The sequence below is a fragment of the Borostomias antarcticus genome, assembly GCF_949987555.1.
Source record: "Borostomias antarcticus genome assembly, chromosome: 15".
NCBI classification, from domain to species: Eukaryota; Metazoa; Chordata; class Actinopteri; order Stomiiformes; family Stomiidae; genus Borostomias; species Borostomias antarcticus.
The window spans coordinates 8,409,847-8,432,953 of record NC_140248.1 but is presented as its reverse complement, the minus strand read 5'-3'; the positions used below and the strand labels follow the sequence as shown (position 1 = coordinate 8,432,953).

At 48.8% G+C, this 23,107-nt stretch overlaps 1 protein-coding gene across 1 annotated transcript in view; it reads right to left on the bottom strand.

Annotated features, from left to right (window-relative positions):
• mtmr4 (myotubularin related protein 4) overlaps positions 1-16,854 on the bottom strand; it is a 44,795-nt gene extending 27,941 nt beyond the window's left edge. The window contains exon 1 of the mRNA XM_084450104.1: positions 16,766-16,854. Coding sequence (XP_084306230.1) covers positions 16,766-16,768 — 3 coding nt within the window. The 5' untranslated portion in view covers positions 16,769-16,854. The remainder of the gene's footprint in view (positions 1-16,765) is intronic.
• Between the last annotated feature and the right edge of the window lie 6,253 nt (positions 16,855-23,107).

Genomic DNA, 23,107 nt, shown 5'->3' with positions numbered 1-23,107 from the left:
GCCAAATAAACTGGTCCAGGTCCTCTGTATTTCCCTGAACAGTGAATGAACTAGTGAATCACTCTTCTTAGCAGATAAACAATTCAGTGCAGATGCTAGGTTGTTGGGCTCCATAAAGTAATGGAAACAAAACTCTCTCTCTTTCAAATGAATAGAAAATGTAAACATTAGCCTTAGTAAAGTGTTTATTTACACCGGGCTTCTCTGCAGGGGAAGTTTACGACGGGCCGTTACTATCTGTATGACGTCATAATTCCTGATATCGGCCCGATAATTATCTGTCCGATATTTATCGTGCATCCCTAATTTGTATAGTGGACTGTCACTATAATATACTGATCCTGTGTGATACTTGTCCAGCCATCGCTGGTTATGACTATCTCACACATTGGCAAGCTCCCCTATGATGTTTCTCTTTTCAACTGCATGCCAAGCAGGTATGAGGGTGTCTGATAATGTCCCTCTGGAAGGGGGTGGTAACTGGGGTTAAAGGACAGGTTCGGAATTTTGCATTATAAGCCATGTTAAAGGTTATTTACAATCATAAACAACGGCCCATATCAAAGTTATGTCAAACGGTGCACTCTCGAGATATAGCCCGTTGCCACTAACACACTCGATGGATCTCAAAATCACTTCTCATTTTCAAAGACAGGAAACTCACCGAGTGGTCACTGGTGTCTGTTAATGTTCTGCTGAAGAAAGCTGAAGACAGGAATTTGAACAAACTGGGGCTTCTGCTTTCTATCAGGCAAGAAGGACATGACATGTCATGACTTGGACATGACATGACTTGGACATGACATGACTTGACATGACTCATACCATCTGCAAGAATTGCAATTGCAAGGTCTGGGGGTCCTCCCACAGAAAATTTGGGGCATCAAAAGCTTCATTTCCTGCATTCTGGTAAATTTTCTAACTAATGTGTGCTTTATTAGCTTGTCTGCTTAAAGGTATAATATGTTATATGTGGATTAAAATAAAAAATAAATAAAAAAGAATACATCCATAGGGCTTTGCGAAGGCTGCAGAGTAAAAGTAATGCTTTTCCAAAAAATTATATTTTGTCTGAAATTATTACATTATGAAATTTTGACGGCCCGACAATGACACTCTGTTGATATCATACCAGCCAATAGTATTACAGCGTTGGTACTGCGCGCAGGGTTGCCAGGTACTATTCTAGCTTCACCACTGTGAGATTAGCAGTAGCCAGCAAACGTTATACTTCCATGAATTAGCAGCATTATAGATGTTGGTTAGCATCAAGTGTGTGTGCGACTATAAAACGGCAGCTTTTCCGTCCACTTCCGCTCACTCTTTTCAGCTAAACGAGTTTTGTCGTCCTACTTCTCCGCCTAAGCCCCGGCGAACCGTGCGATACGAATCTCAAAAGCTCAGTGACCGAATCGGATAAATATCGGGCCAGCCTTTGCTCGTTGGACAGAGTTTATGGAGTTTCATGGGATAAAATCGCATGGTGACATGGCTACTATTCTACTAGAACGGTAAGATAGCTAACTAGCTATCGTTATCTTTATTGGAATCTGCATAGCCAGACCTAACGTTATCTCCACACTACAGCATCTAACATAACTTATTACATGGCACTCTGAAATACTTGATTGTGATTACTGATTAGTGTAACGTCATGTTCCTCTCGGAGTGAAGATCTTATCACAGTATGACTGAAACAGTGCATTCTCTGGCATATTGGCAACCAATACGTTGTGTTGTTGCAGTTCTTATCTTTAGACACTAGATGGGGGAAATAATCCACATACTACATATTATACCTTTAACTATATTAGCCTACATAATCTGACTCCATTGTGTTTATTTATTTCTAAATAGCAAACAGCCTAGAGCATTTGTGAGGGCATATCAAGGCACTGTGACTATAATGTAGATTGTCAGGCCAAACTTGTACTGTAGGCTACACAGTAGACCTGAGGTTTTATGTCACTGGATGGAGAAGAGACTCCACACTCCCATAGAGAAAGCATTGTCTGTTCTATAACCAGATGCATGATGCATGTTGATGTATTCGTGAAGTCGAGAGCTTTGTCCCAGTCTGAATCTCGTGTTTCTGCGACCCTCCTAAGTCAAGATATGGCTGTTTAGGCGTTTAAGTCATGAGAGGATAACTTTGGTTTTCACCGCTGCCACGAACGACACCACATGAGTGTGCTTAACTAGTGAATCATCTGAATGGAAAACAGGTCACACCAAAACAATTATGCACTCCCAATTATATTTCAAGGTCGCACAGATTACATGTTTACAACATAAATGAATGGAAAACGAAATGAGTACCTACTACGCAAAATGTGTGCAGGTTGGCAGGTCTTAGTTTTTTTGTCGAGAGTTGGAGGCGGCACAAAATTTGACGGAGGCGGCCGCCTCGTAATTCTCTATGCAGGAAAAACCCTGCCTTGACAGCACTTTGACTTAAGAATATTTGAGTTTTATTTAAGTTCAGCAAACGAACTGTGAATTGAGAAATACTTGATGTTGAAGAGAAATACTTTCCTTGTTTTATTAAAGTTCAGCATGGTCAATGATTGAATTGAGAAATACTGGAGGTTTAAAGTTCATGACTGTAATACTTTAGTTCAGCATGCCATTAATACATTTTTGTCTTAGACTTGCCTTTGTGTGTTATTGTAATACTACATAATGTTATACACTTTATTCTGCTATATTCCACTTTCTTAGCACACAGCGGACTGGAGTAGATCCTAAAATCCGTCTTTGTAGAAAATCCTATGAGAATTGAGAATCCATTCTAGATTCTGGAATTGAGAATCGTTGGAATTGAGAATCGTGACCCCAGAATTGGATCGTGGCTTAGTGGAATCGGAGCACCCCTAGCCAGACATATAGCCTACTTATCTAACTCAATTGTGCGATTCATCTGTATCTTTAAATTCTTACTTTACTTAAACACTTACTACAATCAAGTTAAATAGATAAATTGATCTGTATCTTTGTATTCTTACCATCTGTAAATTCATCCACGTATATCCAACTCATCCCATTCCTGTATTTTGCTACAGTATATTGTTATATATTGTATATAAAAATGAAGTAAATTAATATGTATTTGTATAAAAAATATTTTTTACTTCTTTACTCTAGTTTTAAGCACACTTACCTAGCAATAACATTTCACTGCACATTATACCTTTATGATATGTACGTGGCAAATAAACTTGACTTCCGTCCAGTCTTGCTCAAATAAGTGCTGAGGCAGAAACATCAATTATGCACATGGCTTCCAATGAGCAGCATGTCCTCACACACAAAAGCATTAAAGTCACATCTGCACAGTGTCAGGGGTAAAACAGGACAGAGGCCGAGAGACAGAGAGAAAGAGGTAGAGAGAAGAGATATATAGAATGACAAGAAGAGTAGGAAAAGGATGGAGACAAGGAGAGTGTGATGGAGAAGGAGATGAGGGGATAGAGGAGGATAGGAAGCGCTTGCGGGGGCTGAATCGGCAAGTAGTCAAACCAGTGGTCCCGGTTCAGTGTGATGAATCATATACTCACCTCCCCATCACCTCCCCCCCTCTCCCAATCATATACTCACCTCCCCATCACCTCTCTTCCCTCTCCCAATCATATACTCACCTCCCCATCACCTCTCTTCCCTCTCCCAATCATATACTCACCTCCCCATCACCTCTCTTCCCTCTCCCAATCATATACTCACCTCCCCATCACCTCCCCCCCTCTCCCAATCATATACTCACCTCCCCATCACCTCCCCCCCTCTCCCAATCATATACTCACCTCCCCATCACCTCTCTTCCCTCTCCCAATCATATACTCACCTCCCCATCACCCCCCCCTCCCAATCATATACTCACCTCCCCACCCCCCCCCTCTCCCAATCATATACTCACCTCCCCATCACCTCTTCCCTCTCCCAATCATATACTCACCTCCCCATCACCCCCCCCTCCCAATCATATACTCACCTCCCCACCCCCCCCCTCTCCCAATCATATACTCACCTCCCCATCACCTCCCCCCTCCCAATCATATACTCACCTCCCCATAACCTCCCTCCACTCTCCCAATCATATACTCACCTCCCCATCACCTCTCTTCCCTCTCCCAATCATATACTCACCTCCCCATCACCTCTCTTCCCTCTCCCAATCATATACTCACCTCCCCGTCACCTCTCTTCCCTCTCCCAATCATATACTCACCTCCCCATCACCTCCCCCCTCTCCCAATCATATACTCACCTCCCCATCACCTCTCTTCCCTCTCCCAATCATATACTCACCTCCCCATCACCTCCCCCCTCTCCCAATCATATACTCACCTCCCCATCACCTCTCTTCCCTCTCCCAATCATATACTCACCTCCCCATCACCTCCCCCCCTCTCCCAATCATATACTCACCTCCCCATCACCTCCCCCCTCCCAATCATATACTCACCTCCCCATAACCTCCCTCCACTCTCCCAATCATATACTCACCTCCCCATCACCTCTTCCCTCTCCCAATGATATACTCACCTCCCCATCACCTCCCCCCTCCCAATCATATACTCACCTCCCCATAACCTCCCTCCACTCTCCCAATCATATACTCACCTCCCCATCACCTCTTCCCTCTCCCAATCATATACTCACCTCCCCATCACCTCTCTTCCCTCTCCCAATCATATACTCACCTCCTCATCACCTCTCTTCCCTCTCCCAATCATATACTCACCTCCCCATCACCCCCCCCCCTCTCCCAATCATATACTCACCTCCCCATCACCTCTCCCCCTCTCCCAATCATATACTCACCTCCCCATCACCGCTCTTCCCTCTCCCAATCATATACTCACCTCCCCATCACCTCCCCCCTCTCCCAATCATATACTCACCTCCCCATCACCTCCCCCCCTCTCCCAATCATATACTCACCTCCCCATCACCTCCCCCCCTCTCCCAATCATATACTCACCTCCCCATCACCTCCCCCCCTCTCCCAATCATATACTCACCTCCCCAATACCTCTCTTCCCTCTCCCAATCATATACTCACCTCCCCATCACCTCCCCCCCTCTCCCAATCATATACTCACCTCCCCATCACCTCTCTTCCCTCTCCCAATCATATACTCACCTCCCCATCACCTCTCTTCCCTCTCCCAATCATATACTCACCTCCCCATCACCCCTCCCCTCTCCCAATCATATACTCACCTCCCCATCACCTCTCTTCCCTCTCCCAATCATATACTCACCTCCCCATCACCTCTCTTCCCTCTCCCAATCATATACTCACCTCCCCATCACCCCCCCCCCCTCCCAATCATATACTCACCTCCCCATCACCTCTCTTCCCCCTCCCAATCATATACTCACCTCCCCATCACCTCTCTTCCCTTTCCCAATCATATACTCACCTCCCCATCACCTCTCTTCCCTCTCCCAATCATATACTCACCTCCCCATCACCTCTCTTCCCTCTCCCAATCATATACTCACCTCCCCATCACCCCTCCCCCTCTCCCAATCATATACTCACCTCCCCATCACCCCTCCCCACTCCCAATCATATACTCACCTCCCCATCACCCCTCCCCTCTCCCAATCATATACTCACCTCCCCATCACCTCCCCCCCTCTCCCAATCATATACTCACCTCCCCATCACCCCTCCCCACTCCCAATCATATACTCACCTCCCCATCACCTCCCCCCCTCTCCCAATCATATACTCACCTCCCCATCACCTCTCTTCCCTCTCCCAATCATATACTCACCTCCCCATCACCCCCCCCCTCCCAATCATATACTCACCTCCCCATCACCCCTCCCCTCTCCCAATCATATACTCACCTCCCCATAACCTCCCTCCACTCTCCCAATCATATACTCACCTCCCCATCACCTCGCCCCCTCTCCCAATCATATACTCACCTCCCCATCACCCCCCCCCCTCCCAATCATATACTCACCTCCCCATCACCTCTCTTCCCTCTCCCAATCATATACTCACCTCCCCATCACCTCTCTTCCCTCTCCCAATCATATACTCACCTCCCCATCACCTCTCTTCCCTCTCCCAATCATATACTCACCTCCCCATCACCTCCCCCCCTCTCCCAATCATATACTCACCTCCCCATCACCCCCCCCCCTCTCCCAATCGTATACTCACCTCCCCATCACCTCCCCCCCTCTCCCAATCATATACTCACCTCCCCATCACCTCTCTTCCCTCTCCCAATCATATACTCACCTCCCCATCACCTCTCTTCCCTCTCCCAATCATATACTCACCTCCCCATCACCTCTCTTCCCTCTCCCAATCATATACTCACCTCCCCATCACCTCCCCCCCTCTCCCAATCATATACTCACCTCCCCATCACCTCTCTTCCCTCTCCCAATCATATACTCACCTCCCCATCACCTCTCTTCCCTCTCCCAATCATATACTCACCTCCCCATCACCCCCCCCTCCCCCTCTCCCAATCATATACTCACCTCCCCATCACCTCGCCCCCTCTCCCATTGATGGTGTTCATACTGTATTTCAGAGGCCGTGTTCTACCCATCACACCCCCCCCTCTCACACCGATGGCGTTAATACTGTATTTCAGAGTTTTATGAGAGTTGTATTACTTCATTTCGGAGACTTGAGCTGTGCTTCAGAGGTGTTAGTAAAGAAGGGTTCTGTGCGCAGAGCTCAAGAGTAAAAAGAAGCAGATCTTCTGCTAAAGCACACATACTCATACTAAACTTAACCCAAACAAACGAAGCCATATAACTGAGCTGAGATTATTTGTTATTCTGTTAGCTGCTCTAACAGGGCTCAGTGCTTCCTACTGCACGCACAGAGAAGAGAATGGTATGCATCTTCTTATCTAACTCCGGGGATGTCAAATAAGCTAATTCCCCCAATAGTTGATGTGTTCCTTCCTCCAAGACATGCTGACTGGCCATGTTTCTCCTGGGGCCTGATGATGGATGAAGGTACCTCATTGTGAACTCAGGTCACCTGGCTCAACCCTGTCTGAATAGACCCCTCCATACAAACTAACTGATATAATTTTTTTTCTCCAAACAGGCCACTCCAGCAGAGCGTCTGGGTGCCACTATGGAAGGTGAGAGAATCCTATTTCAATTATTACTCTATTACGGCTGGGCATGTGAGACAGGGCCGGAGGTGACGCTCCAGTCCCTGTCCCTACTCCAGTCCCTGTCCCTACTCCAGTCCCAGTCCCTGCTCCAGTCCCAGTCCCTGCTCCAGTCCCTGTCCCTGCTCCAGTCCCAGTCCCAGTCCCTGTCCCTGTCCCAGTCCCAGTCCCTGCTCCAGTCCCAGTCCCAGTCCCTGTCCCTGTCCCAGTCCCAGTCCCAGTCCCTGTCCCTGTCCCAGTCCCAGTCCCAGTCCCAGTCCCTGTCCCTGTCCCAGTCCCAGTCCCAGTCCCTGTCCCAGTCCCAGTCCCAGTCCCTGTCCCTGCTCCAGTCCCTGTCCCAGTCCCTGTCCCTGTCCCAGTCCCTGCTCCTGTCCCAGTCCCAGTCCCTGTCCCAGTCCCTGTCCCTGCTCCAGTCCCAGTCCCTGTCCCTCTGTCCTCAGCGTATGACCAGCCTGCTGTGTTTTTCCAGCTCTCTCTCTCTCTGGATGCCCTTCAACAGGAGTCAGTCTGTGATGACGGAGAGCTGGTCCACTGGCAGAGGGGCACCTCTCATCACCACAAGCCCTCCGCCCGAGCAGACAGGCAAGGTGGGGCGGCGCCCAATAACAGAGGTCGCCCAGGAGCCAGCGTGGCTCCAGCAGGGGGCAGGGAGATGGAACTCCAGAAACTCCAGGCTCCAGTTGCACTCCTGATTCATTTAACCAGCGCCGCCAGAGGGCCATAATGGTGTCTGAGTCATGGAAAACAGTCACTTATGCAATTAGGTTTTTTTATGGTTCAATTTGACGACGGACAATATAAAGCAGAGGGATAGAAACAGGACACTGGCTGTGGGAGGAGCACAGGTGTGCGAGGGCACAGCAGAGAGTTACTGGAGCTTTGGAGTGAGTAGACAGGGCTTTGGTTTGAACAGGCTAAAGCCTGATTTATACTCAGTCGACAAGTGTCGTATGACAAATGTCTGTCGACAGAAAAACAACAGTGGCTGAAATAGACAAGATTATAGAGGAGGAGGAAGAAGAGATTTTAAATTTGATTTTGTTGAGAGAGAGAGAGGGGGGAAAGAAAGAGAAGGTGGTTGGTTCGTCCGCTCAACAGAACACAAGAAATTCAAGGGGAGTACTTGCTTGTTCAACAGATGCGAGAGATGGACGAGGAAATGCACTTTCATTATTTTAGGATGTCCGCTAACCAAGGAAGCCAAAGCGTATCCTTGGCAACGAACGTGCCTTCTATCTAGCTATCCAATCAGAGCTGTGCGACAAAAGTCACGGCGTCTGCGACATTAGACAGTTTGGTAGGTGCAAGACACCCCTGTCCGGCACAAAAAAGTGTCGACAGTGACGTAATTTCTGTCTGTCGACACTTTCAAAACGACGAAGTATAAATTGGCCTTAAGGCACTGTCAACACAGGCTTTTGGGACGTCCAAAACTCTCAGTTTGACGAAGCCTTGAAGAGGCTGTGAGATCAACAGGGTTAACAGGGGAGTGTTGATACTAGATTATACAGGCAGTGATGCAGGAGAAAAGCCGATTCAGCTGAATCACTGACAGCAAAACACAGCTGAGCGTCCGTCCACACGCACAGTAAATCAGGAGTGCTCAACCAGTCAGGCCACAGGGTGGAGGGGTGGTTGGGGGGGGGGGGGTTTGGTGGAGAAAGCCAGCAGCTATATTGTCTCTCATCCACCCGTCAAATCCCTGGGTGATGAAAGTACCCTACTATAATCAACATCCATGGCTTTCAGAAAAACAATGGGGGGGTAAAAATTCAAAGCAGTGAGCTGGTAACCATGGCAAAGACATCGGTGACATTCTCTCTTTCACCCTGTAGAATCCCCTCGACGCAAGCCGGGGCCCAGCCAATCCAAAGGCTCGGCGCGTGACAGTGGATAGGCTGGGGGTTGGGCAGCCCTGTTGAAAGGCCAGAGGTCAACCTGAGCCCCTCGGTCTGACCTGGGCTCACCAATACCAACGGCTAAGGACACGTTTTTCCTCCATACAGCCAAGTCAGGGGAACGGTGGTGCAGACAGCTCGCTGAGGCCTCCAGGCCTGCTCTACATTAGTCATTCATTTATTTATATCTCACCCTCGTCCGCTACGACTGCTAGTTAGAGAACACTGGGTCCAAACTCCGGCGCTGAGCACGGCTCGGTTAGCTAGACAACACTGGGTCCAGCCCACAGCGCTGAGCACGGCTCGGTTAGCTAGACAACACTGGGTCCAGCCCACAGCGCTGAGCACGGCTCGGTTAGCTAGACAACACTGGGTCCAGCCCACAGCGCTGAGCACGGCTCGTTTAGCTAGACAACACTGGGTCCAGCCCACAGCGCTGAGCACGGCTCGTTTAGCTAGACAACACTGGGTCCAGCCCACAGCGCTGAGCACGGCTCGTTTAGCTAGACAACACTGGGTCCAGCCCACAGCGCTGAGCACGGCTCGGTTAGCTGGAGAACACTGGGTCCAGCCCACAGCACTGAGCACGGCTCGGTTAGCTGGAGAACACCGGGTCCAGCCCACAGCGCTGAGCACGGCTCGGTTAGCTGGAGAACACTACTGCGCCGTAGGTCCTGCCCACGGTTCTGAGCACGGCCAGGTCTGCCCACTCCTCTTCAGTACAGGAGCCCTCATGAAGGCCGCTAGCAGCGACAGCAGCCAGCCTTGTGGCAGCGTGCTCTCTCTCTCCTTATCGACGCGCAGGGTCCTCCGGGCCCCGTTCCCGGCACGCCTCCCCTCTCCCCGTCTGCCCGCTCACGTGGCCGTGTCCTTGATAGAGCGCAGCTCGGAGAAACGTCGCTAGCGGTAAAAACCCAGCGTTTCACTCTCATACACATCAAACACAGACGATTTAATTCAGCGACGTTGATTATTTAACAGCTGCAGTGTTACTTGCTTCACCCCACCCCACCCCACCCCCCCCCCACCAACAACCGCCCAACAAGCACCCGCACATGGGGAGCAGCGTGCTCACGTCAAACACACCGGCAAGACACGGAAAATAATCACACACACAAAGACATACACACCCGGTGCATACATGCATACATATACACATAAAAAAAAAAAGACAAAAGGACTTACAAAGCAGTTGAGCATAGAGCAGGAGACCCTCGCTACCAGGCTCATGGCGCGGAGAGGCAGGGCTGTGCCTGCGAGACACGCAGCCTACGGAGCGGACGCGGCACGAGCAGAGCGCCGGGGGCCGGCAGAACCATCCTCTCCTCTCGCCCTCCAACCCCCCCCCCCCCCCCCCCCCTCCTCCTCCCCTCCTCACCGGCACGTGCCCCAGGAGCTGGCCAGGGACGGGGGTGGGCAGAGAGGAGGAGGAGGAGAGGGAGAGAGCACACTGGTGCCTGGAGAAGCCCCCCGTAGCTCAGTCAAAGCCCGGAGGAGGCGGATGGTCCCGAAGAACAGGAAAAACAACAAACCCAAAATGAGACGGTTGGATGAGCCGAGAGAGAGAGAGAGAGAGAGAGAGAGGGGATGAAGGAAAAGAAACGGGGGGAGGGGAGGGAGCGCCAGCAGGTGCACGAACTTGACTGGAGCGGAGGAATAAAGGAGGGTACCGCGAGTGAGGAGGAGAGAGAGGAGAGCGAGAGAGAACGAGGGAATTGCCTGATGCCTAAGCTCCGCCCTCTGCCTGCGCATCTCCTCCCTCTACCACACTCACGTGCTGACGTTGGCTGCGCTCTCTCTCTCTACCCTTCCCTCCCTCTCTCTCCCTCTCTGCCTCTCCCCCTCCCTCATCCACCTCTCACTCCCTCCCTCACTCTCCCCCTGCCTCATCCACCTCTCCCTCACTCTCCCCCTCCCTCATCCATCTCTCCCTCCCTCTCCCCTCTCTCTCCCTCTCTCTCCTTCCCTCTCCCCTCTCTCTCTCCCTCCCTCCCTCTCTCTCCCCTCCTCTCTCTCTCCCTCCCTCTCTCTCCCTCCCTCTCTCTCCCCTCTCTCTCTCCCTCCCTCCCTCCCTCTCTCTCCCCCTCCCTCCCTCCCTCTCTCTCTCTCTCCCTCATCTCCCCCTCCCTCTCCGTTCACCCTTCCGTGAGATCTCCTCGTGAGCGTGTGTTGGTCAGCGGCCGCTGGGCTCAGAGCACACGCTGTCCCTCTGGCAGCCAGAGGATGCTCTGGCCACGGCGCAGGCGCCGCACTGCAACGCCGCATTGTGGGGAGATTCGCCGACACACACACACACACACACACATGCTTCACATGTCTTCACATGGCTATATTTATCAGCTCACACCAGACATTCTTTTTCACAAGTGTTTCCTGTATTGACACTTCGGTATCAGGAGGAACCCACCCACACCCACCCACACCCACCCACCCACACACCCACCCAAACACACCCACCCACCCACAGACACACACACACGTGCCGCCCAGACAAGACCCTGTCCCTCCCTGCCTCACACTCTAGAATATCATATGGCCATCACAGGGGCAGTGATGTATAGATATGGAAGTGTTGCTGGTAAAGATGGATGGATGGATGGATGGATGGATGGATGGATGGATGGATGAGGGGAGGGAGGGAGGGAGCGAGGGAGTCTATGCGGAGAGCTCCAGTGACACAGCATTCTACAGCAGCACTTCCTCCTCCCTCTCTCCCTCCCTCCCTCCCTCCCTCCCTCTATCCCTCCCTCCCTCCCTCTCTCTTCCTCCCTCCCTCCTCCTAGGGTCTCTTTGGTGCTGCCTGAGTGAGTTGCAGCACAGCGCTGCACCGTGCAAGACTACATTACACTCTCCTGATCTCCAAGGGGAGGGGAGGAGTGTGTGTGTGTGTGTGTGTGTGTGTGTGAGAGAGAGAGAGAGAGAGAGAGAGAGAGAGAGCACACACCGTGTCCCCTAAGCCAGAGGGGTACACACACGGCCCATCCCCCCCGAGTCGTGACATTGGGAGACGGCCTAGTCAGCTTTGGTTTTTCCGTCTTCAATTCAGCCACTGTTTAGAGTAGCAGGAGACCCTGCCTAACGTCTGCAGGGCGCCACACGCATATCAACTACACACAGCTACCGTTTTCCATTGTTTATCTTCAACCTTCAGGGAAGAACGTTCTGGTGACAGTTTTTCCCGCCAAACCCCAACATGTCCGTCCAACACGCCGGCCTACCTGTGGTCAGCCTCCGGTCAGGTTGTGGTCAGGAGTGCTGCATGGATATGACGTAACAGTGTGGGAGAGGAGGGGCGGGGCGGGGGGGGGGGGAAGCCAGGCTCTCTTTCTGAGGGGCTGCGGGGGTCCAGGGCAACCAATCGCGTGGCAGCAGCCCGTTGCGTTGGAGCGTGAATGGCTGACGGAGGAGGAGGAGTGCCGTGGGAGACCCAGGGGAGGGGGAGGAGGAGGAGGAGGAGGAGGAGGAGGATGCGTGGTGTTGGAACACGTCACCCTCCATCACGTTGATGCGCTGTACGGAGCCGCCGGCAGCTCAGCCGCAACGACCCCTTTCACACAGCGTCCTAAAGACACGCCCCCGTCGACCTTCAGGGCCTGCTTTGCAACCCTCTCCATTACAGCCAGAGGAGTCCTTTGACAGAGAGATTCACTGTGGCTGAGCACAATGTACCCCCCCCCCCCCTCCCCGCCCCCCTCCCCCCCACCACTGGGATATAGAGAGAGGCTTCCCAGCCTGATAGGGACGATCGTCCTGAAGCCACCTGTCAACATTCAGACTCTCTCCGGTTGGAACAACTGGCTGCTCTCATTTCCGAAAATAACGCCAGAGACTCATGAGGCCATATCAGGTGGTGTGTGTGTGTGTGTTTGTGTGTGTCTGTACATGTGTGTGTGTGTGTGCGACAGAGAACACAACCAGCTGGAGTGTGAAGATTCTCTCTCTCTCTCACTCTCTCACTCTCTCACACACACACACACACACACACACACACACACACACACACACACACACACACACACACACACACACACACACACACACACACACACACACACACCAAAAGGCATAAGAGCAGAGTACCCCAGGGTACACCCACCCTGATATACAGGCCTGCATGCATTTATGCACCAGCAAACACAGATAGGATTTCCGTTGCAGTTCTGTATGGAACAACTTGACCCCTCCTACCCCTCCTACCCCCCCATAGTCTCCCCATAAGACCTCTCAGAGAACATAACCCTAACCCTAACCCATAAACCACGCTGGAAATGCCTGAAGAGTACCAGAGTCAAACTCTGATGACAGTGTTGGGTCAACTCAGATCAGTCACCAAAGCCTGGATTGTGGTTATGGGCTGACTGGAGCCGTAATCCCAAAAGTCTTTGTGTCCGGCCGTGGGAACGAGTCCATCTCGGGCCCTGAACCCCAGAAGAAGCCCACACACAGGTGACTTCACCCTATACGTAACCAGCTGACATCATATGGGGCAGTGACACAAAAGCACCCATGTTTACTCATGTACGCATACACGCATACACACACACACACGCGCGCACGCGCGCACTGACTGAACACACCATTTCATGCCTAGCTGCCCCTCTAAGGTAGGACAGCAATGCATTGTGGGTATGTTGAGCTGGGTAAAATAACCCCTTTGTCCTCCTTTCCATTCTCATATGAACCTGTTGACACCACAACAACCTGAACCGACAGCAACAGGAACTCAATACCTCCAGTTTTGTTTTCTACGCACATGGCTAACATGGTACACTGAGGCTGGAAAGTGATGAATGCTGCTTCACAAGACAGGATTAAACGGATATGTTACCAGTGGGAAGGCCTCCTGGCAAACACCGGTTAGACTACTAGCCTCAATCCCAACTGCGGGGAACAAGCCTTGCTCTCAGGGATCTACAGACCACACCTCAGAGTGATGTTGCAAACCACCACCCGCCACACCCAGGGCCTGGTGTTATGAGCGTGAGGTGGATCTTTTTCGAAATGCTTCATTTCTGATTTCCGGTGATTCGTCAGGCGGTCCTGTTCCCTTCATTATGGGCCGTCTACCGAGCCAGCAGACAGGACCTCAGAGGGGGGAGAGTGGGTCAGCCCTCCTGATTGGACCGCCTCGGTGGGCACATTGTCCGCCCATCGTCCCCCTTTGACAATTAGAGCTTCCTGGCGCACAAAAGGCCCGTGTTGCCCGGGCGGGCCCATGAGGCAGAGGGACAGTACCCCGTGACCCAGCCTGAAAAACACGGGTCACAAATCCCACTGTCGTCAGTTGGCATTTCCGGTCTCAGTCACTCAAACGGTGCTTGACGGTGGTCAGTTCTTGCGCTTCGATGAGCTCTTCTTTTCACTCAGTGACATCCCTCCCTCCCTCCCTCCTCCCTTCCTCCTCCCTCCCTCCCTCCCTCCCTCCCTCCCTCCCTCCTTCCTCCCTCCCTCCCTCCCTCCCTCCCTCCCTCCCTCCCTCCTTCCTCCCTCCCTCCCTCCCTCCCTCCCTCCCTCCCTCCCTCCTCCGCTGCACACACCTCTCACCACACCCCCCCCCCCCCCCACACACACACACACACATGCACGGGCACACACATACACGCACACACGCACACTCAGTGGCAGGAGATCTAATGCCAATCCGTTAAGAGGGAGAGGGCAGCCCAGAGGAATGTACAGACAGAGGGCTTCAGCATGACGCAAGGGATTACATCCCACCGTCCTCATTAGATCATGCTATGCGGTACAGCTAAGCAAGCAGACGTGCATGTCCGCGCACACACACACACGCGCGCACACACACACACACGCACACACACAGTAGCAGCACTGTGCAGAATCAGACATGATGCTGACCCAGGGGGAGGAGGAGCTGCTGTGAGGTTTTGATAAGAAAGGAACATTTGATCCCACACTCACGTAACTCCCCAGCAACACAAATAGGGACTCTCTCCAAGGCAACGTAAACAATGAATACAAAGCTTTTTATGTTTGATGAAAATGAATAACACGACACGATCACATGGAAATAACAAAAACAGAAAATGAAGACAATATGGTGATGTTGTTCAAACCTAGCATTTGATATAAACATATTTTGACAAGTAAGAATGTAAGATCTAGCAGGTTCGGCAACCCAGAAAAATGTGAAGACTGTGCTAGTTACCGAAGTTAAAAATATCATTCACACTTTTCCCTGGCTCTGTCTCGCAGGTAATTCCCAGAAACCATTAGTGCAAGCTCTGTTTAGAGTTCTCTGCCTTCTGCATGGAATTCAAACTTGTTTATATAATTGAACAAGTAGAATGTCGCTCAAATGGCCAGCAGGCCAGCCAGTCACTGCTACTTTTTGTTACCTAGCTGAAGCTGATGGCTGTTATGTAGTGTTGGTGAAATTAAATAAATAAAAGGGAAACGGTAGTAAGAGCAATTTTGGGTCCCCAGACAAAAAATGTAATTATGATCAATCCATTTATTACAGTTCACATTTTAAGAATTTTTAAGTATATGTTTAAAGAATTTACAATTTAAGAATAATTGTTAAAGAGTTGGGGTGAACGAGTCCTTATAGTGGAGCCATAATTGCTGCCCTTGAGCACAAATGACCAGTTTAGTGGACTCTGCATTCTGAGCACATATCGGTCCAAACAAACCAGATTTGAAGCACGTATAGTGGGCTTCATACTTCTTGACTTCTTGACCACAGCAGAGATGGTGAAGTTCCACACTGGATCATCACCACAATCTCCACCAGAGGGCCTCTGTTCTGAGGTTGTGCAAACACTGCACACAGTGTAGTAGAGCCTCACCTAACTGTCCGGACTTTCACAAAAAATGTGCAGACAGACATATGGACTAAACCAGGCCAGACTTTTATCAGCTTGCTTTCTAACTGGTCCAATTGGGTGACGCAGTGGCTGGTCAGCCACACCCTCCTCTGATTGGCCCATCAGACCTACACGCCTGCCTCACACACCAAGGCGTCAGATAATATGGCTGTAAGGCGTGAGTGGGAGGAGCCTATTAGCTCTACATGATGCTGGGTCTGGATGGGCTCCAGGACAGAAGGGTTCAAGAGGGGTGAAAAGGGGACACCTAGCCCAGCCCCGCCCCGCCCCGCCCCGCTCCCAACATCAAACGCCTGCAACATCTGCTGCCTGGGCCAGAGCAACTTTTACTGATACAGTAACTACTGCTCAATGAGACAAACAGGAAGATAAAATGCACGCCCTGGTGGGGGAGGTATTTAAGATGGAGGTGTGCACACACACACTCTCAACCTCTCAGGTGTTCGTGGCGGAGGTGGAGCGCTGTGCGACCACAGGCAAAAATACTTTTTTGTTTTCAGCTCATTAGGTGTGATGTATAGAAGCGAGTGGCGGGCGTGTCTTGCGCCGTGCATAAAGCTTCATTGGTTGAATCTGAGTCATGCGTGCATCAGCACGTTGCGTAACGTTGAGAAACTGTCCAATGTGATGATGCGTGCAAAAATATTCCTCCTCTACAAGTCCATGATGTGCTAGGTACGGTGAGACGGAATATTTAGCATGCACCAACAAATCATAACATTTTCCCCACTGCGGCGGTGTGTGTGTTGATGTGAGGCTGGGTGGAAAGGTAGCAGGAACAAACAGGAGGGACAAGTCAGTGAAATTTGACAGCCCATATCCCTCCCTCGTGGATAGAAAGCGATTGGCTCACCATGCTGTCGGTCAGTGTTGTGGACGGGCACCCTGGGCTCTCCGGCTCCCTCTCTCCTCCCCTCGACCGGGCTGCGCTGTGTCAGCAATGGCTCCTGCCAAAGAGAGAAACACACGCTGGTCAGTCACGGTGGGCCTGAAGCGAGAAAACATTAGCTTAATCGGACGTGTACCGTATAAAAACCCATCCCGTACGCCAATGGTCTGGTGGCGTAGCGTAACTTAGCCTACATAGTGCGTTTAAAACAAAAGAAGCTTCGAATGGCTTCAGTATTTATACTTAGCTTGCCTTGGGAATCGAGTCTTAAGTGCTCATCCAAAGCCTGTCGGCCCCCGCAGATTGCTATAACGAACAGAAATTCACACCCACACAGAAAGATCATCTAGCCTGCAGCCTGGCCAGAGACTAAGCCTCTGGTGAGTGTCTGTTTAAAGACCAGACTAGACGCTCCACGTGTGCAGCTCTGCAGGCGCATGCGGCCATGCAGGCCTCGACCCAGGCAGGGAGACGGCTCTTCTAATAGGATGAACTGCGCTTTACAGGAAACGGAAACTCAGCTTCCCCCACGAGTTGAGATCTTGATACCGGCAATAAAACGCAAACCTAGCGAGCGCTTGGAGATAAGGTGGGACAATAACAAGGAAGGTAGAAGCAGTTTAGGAATGAATATCACAGCCCTGCCGCACGCCTACGCTATGGCCGTTCCTGTTGACTCAACATGAGCTGCACCAGGTAAAAGCAGGTAGGGCCCCTCAGCAAAGGCTAACAGCTTGCCCTGGTCTAACCTTACTCACACGATCAACATTCAACAGCATATTATGTGGATATGCCCAACAATAGGACTGTAGGCTCAATCTTAATTTGCCACAATTCATTGCGGAACAAGATGCTGAATTGATAGCATGCAAAGCCTTAAAACAGTGTACCTATTTCCTTAAAAAAAAAAAAAATCAGCCTTGGAGGCCTTCAATACATCAGGCTACATAACAGCACAGCACTGTAGAAGTACTGTGCTTGGCTTATTACAGCACACACGTACACACACCCACACATACACATACCCACACGTACCGCACACCCACACAAACCCAGCAAGCTGGGGGGTGGTGAGCAAAACACGGAACTTCAACTCAAAGTTCAACACATAAATTGGGCGAGACCAAGACAATGCCAAGTAGGCAAACATTAGCATACTACCAGTGTCCTTTCCCCCTCTTTGCAGACTAGTTTAAATGACTAGGTCTTGTGTCCGCTCACTCTGGTGTCTCACTTCCCCATATTTTCTCTCACTCTGACACACCCCCTCTCTGCACACTATGCTAACACATGAAAAACCTGACCATTAGGCTATACTAATACAAATGACAAAATACCATATTTAAGTCTGATAGTTCTTACCTGGATGCAACTGGTGTGTAAATGGTATCCTATTAACTTTGGTAAAACTTTTTTTTTGCCTTCTAAAGTTAGGGTGAAACTATAGGCTACTTGAAAAGCGGCAGCAGCACTTCTCTGTCTCCCGAACACACTCTGGTTGTAATCCGGTGCATGACGTCCCTCCCTCCTGCTCTTTCTCTCTCTCTCTTTCTCTCCCTTCCTTCCTCCCTCCCTCTGTTCCTGACTCGGTGCCAGGCCGTTCAGAACGAGGGAGCCACGCTACGCGGCCCGGCTCTGTTTCACCTACTGTACTTCACCACCGTCCACTGGAACAGCAGCTTCACTAAAGCTTGGCTGACCAGGGGTGTCCCATGTCAGCTAGGACTGTGGGAGGTCCACTCTCCTTACTATCAATCAAAGTACAGCTTTATAAAGCTCTTTTTTTTGTGGGAGCCATATCTACGTCTTCTGTTTTTATTATCAACAATAGGGAATGGAATTCCTCAACGTGACCAGGTTGAGAAAGGCAAGCTGATGGTCCGGATAGGAATGTGTGCATATACAGTAATGCAAGAAAAAAAGTAGTAATCCCAGCTACTACCAGTCTCCTCTGACATTCCTATTGCCACACCTTTAGAAAAGCTGTAAGCAGGTTTGCGCATGTCGGATCTGATCCGACTCCACCTGAATTACAGTAGCAGGCTATTTCTTACAAACAGCATTCCTACAGCCAGCATGACAACCGTTAATTAGGCCAGTGGTTTACTCCAAATAGTGTAGGCTGCACATTACGTTATCGGTGAACTTCAGCACTGGATGTAACAAGACACTGTGAAATACCCAATGGTTGGAAACTCCCTCTTCGCTTTGTGGTCACAGTGAACATAAATCAATACTCTGAAGAAAAATACAGTACTGTAAGAGTGGCGGCTGACTAGGCTAGATGGCAAGATAGAATTGAAAAGAACAACTAGGCCTAGCCCTGTGAAAGACAATTTAAACTGTTGAAGTGAAAATGGGAGTTAAGTCAAAACACTGCACCAACTGTTGTTTTCAACTCATCAGCGCCATTTTATTCTGAGCCTTTTGTTGTTTTTCAAAAGCAAATAGCTTTGAACGGAAGATAACATTATTCATATTGGTATGATCTCTATCTGTATTTTGTCAGTGATAAATTCAAACATAGAAACACCTGCATGCGTCAAGCTGTTATAGTAAGAGTGGCCGTGCCTGTGACAAAGAGTGTGGGCCAGACTGCTAATTTCACTTCTTCATTCACTTGAAATGAAAAGGCTTTGTTACATTTGCCTACAGCATCTCCATACGACTGATTTCTTCCATAAAATGATGCTTGTTGATAATTCAAACAGGCCTTTACGATCTTCCTAAAGCACAAGCTGTTGGCAGACAAACAATATTTCAAGCAATGATATTACTGGTACTCTCAGAGCCATGGTGCCAAAGGGCAAAAATATAGAACATGACATCTAGCAGTAATAAAACAATTAAGCCAACATATCTAGTAGTAATACAATAATTATTAAGCCCATCATCAGGGTTGACAGCTGGACCCTATAGCATGGCTCCTTCGCTCTGAAGTGCCTGTCATAAAAGTAATCTCAGCAAGAACTGAATAATCCCTGTGCAGAATCAAACGTTGAAACAGCAGGAACTGAGTTGTTATATTAAGTATCAACAGTTCCACATGATCTGATGTCAAATTGTTTAGCTGAAATGTGGTTATTAGTTTTATCCCTACACTACACATTTCCACTGTCCTCATCTCCTCTCTCCCGGCGGACTTCACCCATCATCATCTGCCCAAGAAGGTTGGGCCTGGTTGGGCCAGAAGAGGTGGCCCGAGCAGTAAACAGAGGTGGCCCGAGCAGTAAACAGAGGTGGCCCGAGCAGTAAACAAACCTTACTCGGCAATGACCTGACCCTGACTGCAAAACAAGTCTGATGATCAGTGAGTAGCAGCCTAAGTTAAAAGGACAAGTTTCAACCCAACAAAAGAACTGAGACAAAAATACCTGGCCAATCAACATATCAAGCTGAATCAGGTGTGTTTATATAGGCCTACTGCAGGGAATACATTAATTGATGCAATCCTTACAGCCTTCACTCAAGTTTTCCCCTCAAATGTGCAGAAAAATCTCGAGTGAAAGATATCATTGCGAGTTGTGTTACATGTTCATAACGCTGCCGTCAGTTACTAGATTATCAAATGCACACAAAATATTCAGACATGAGAGTCTACCAGTGCAGTAACTAACATGCAATGTAACATGATACTAATAACCATAAATTATTAGACATCGGATAACGGGCGCAGTGAGGGCAGGTAAGACATGTCCTTTTCGGCTTATAGTGAGCTTACTAGATAGATAGCTACAACTACTACAGCTACTACTACTATAACTACTATACTACTAAAACTAAAACTAAAACTAAAACTAAAACTACTACTACTACTACTATACTACTACTACTACTACTATACTACTACTACTACTACTACTACTATACTACTACTACTACTACACTACTACTACTACTACTACACTACTACTACTACTACTACTACTACTACTAGACTACTACTACTACTACTACTACTTCTACTACTACTACTACTACTACTTCTACTACTACTACTATACTACTACTATACTACTACTACTATACTACTACTACTATACTACTACTACTACACTACTACTACTACTACTACTACTTCTACTACTACTATACTACTACTACTACTACTACTACTACTACTACTTCTACTACTACTACTACTACTACTACTTCTACTACTACTACTACTACTACTACTACTACTACTACTACCACTACTACTACTACTACTACTACTACTACTACTACTACTATACTACTACTACTACTACTACTACTACTACTACTACTACTATACTACTACTACTACTACTACTACTATACTACTACTACACTACTACTACTACTACTACTACTACTACTACACTACTACTACTACTACTACTACTACTACTACTACCACTACTACTACTACTACTACTACTATTACTACTACTACCACTACTACTACTACTACTACTACTACTACTACTACTACTACTACTACTACTACTATACTACTCAGGTAAATAGCAGCCCCGGGCGGAGGAGAGGGGCGTTCGCTCACTGAGCATCTCTCTAGAACCATTTGTCAAATTCAGGGAGGGGCGAGGATCTTGTCGTTTAGGCAACTAACGTTTGCTAGCAACCAAACTTGTGTGCACAGCACCAGAACAATAAGCAAGTATGCAAGAACACGCAGCAAATGCTAGCCATCTCTCTATCGATCAGTGGTAAGTGAAAGTGACCCAGAGAGAGAGGTTTGCTAGCTAAACTAACTGAGCCTTCATAGCCTACATGACTCCGACACCTGCCCCACACACGCCGGCGGATGGCTAGCTTAGCTACGGGACACATGAGAGAGATGGGCTCGGGAAGCAAATACAACACACATGAAGAGGGTCATATTCGTTATGCCAAGCAATAGCTAGATTGGAAACCTTGCCACACATGACATATCATCGAAACATTTACGATTTGTTTGATTTTTGAAAATGAAATACAATCGAGTTACTCACTCAGAAAGAATCAGCTGATACAACGGTGACTCAGTAGACTACACGACTTCCGCATTCATGCGCGATGACATAGGCACCGACCAATCCATAAGAGCAAAGCTCACATCTTTGACCAATGGTGTTCTGGTAGTGACGGCGATAACCTCGATGTAGCCAATGAGAGATTAGAACAGGTAACAGCGCGAGCGTCCAGAAGCCTGAATGGCACGCACACACCCACACTACAGCCAATCAGACACTGCGGCAGATTGCGGCTCGCAGCGGAATTAGTTTGGGGCCAATAGAAAATCACAGCGCGGCACAGCGGTCACATGCTACGGCGCCTGGTGGGGCTTGTTTAAAGTGACCGTGATGCAATTCAGTTCATTGAATTTTCGATTTAGGTTTACAATATATTCAAACTGTATTTGCCCATAATCAATAATGAGAAATGTCCTCCATACTGTTACATCAACTGCAGGCCACTTTCCTAGATTTCTAATGAAAATGAATGTATAACCAACAAATTATATTTCAAAAGTAAATCTTATTTAAACCAGCGCATGATTAAGATGTGTTTCTTTCACACATGCAAACCTGACTGTAATTCCTCCATGATGCAAACAGATCGTGTGTATACTGCACAGCAGGCGGCTGTACTAGGGCCTATGCTATTTTGGGTCTGCGGCCTGCCTCTAGCCTTACCTGACCTCAAATACTCTCCCATACCAGTCAACAGTCTACAGCTAAAAGCATATGCGACCTTTAACCATTTTAACTTCACAAATCAAAAATACCCATTTGTCTCACCGTATGTAGCCTACTACAGCATGCATGTTTTTAAACCTACTTTGTCATTGTTACTAGTCAGAACAACACAGCCCATATAGTGAAAGGAAACATTCCTACCTGTGTTGGTTGACTGAACGTCTGGCATTAACTCATTACTTACAGGCTACATTGTTTGGTGTTGTTTTGTTATGTTAGGTATGTTAAATACCTATAGGCTAGACGGGCAATAGCCTATGCCTAACCTGTTTTACAATGAAGCTGTAAAAGTGGAAGTGGAAATACAGTGGAAGTGGGGGAAAAAGTGAAGAGAAATTGAAAATGCAAACAATAGACAAGAATAGCAATGTGTGAACTGCCTCATTAACCATTCACTGTAGCCTACAGCAGTAAAGAATGAAAGAAAAAAACGTCCGGGGGTATTTCTGGGGAATTCTTTAGGGGATATTGACCAGAAAGTTCAGAAGTATTTTCTGGTTCACTCAATCACTCGTTACGGAAGATAATAATACAACTCCATCTAGGGGGGGAAAAAAGAATTTACTCTCAACAGTGAGTT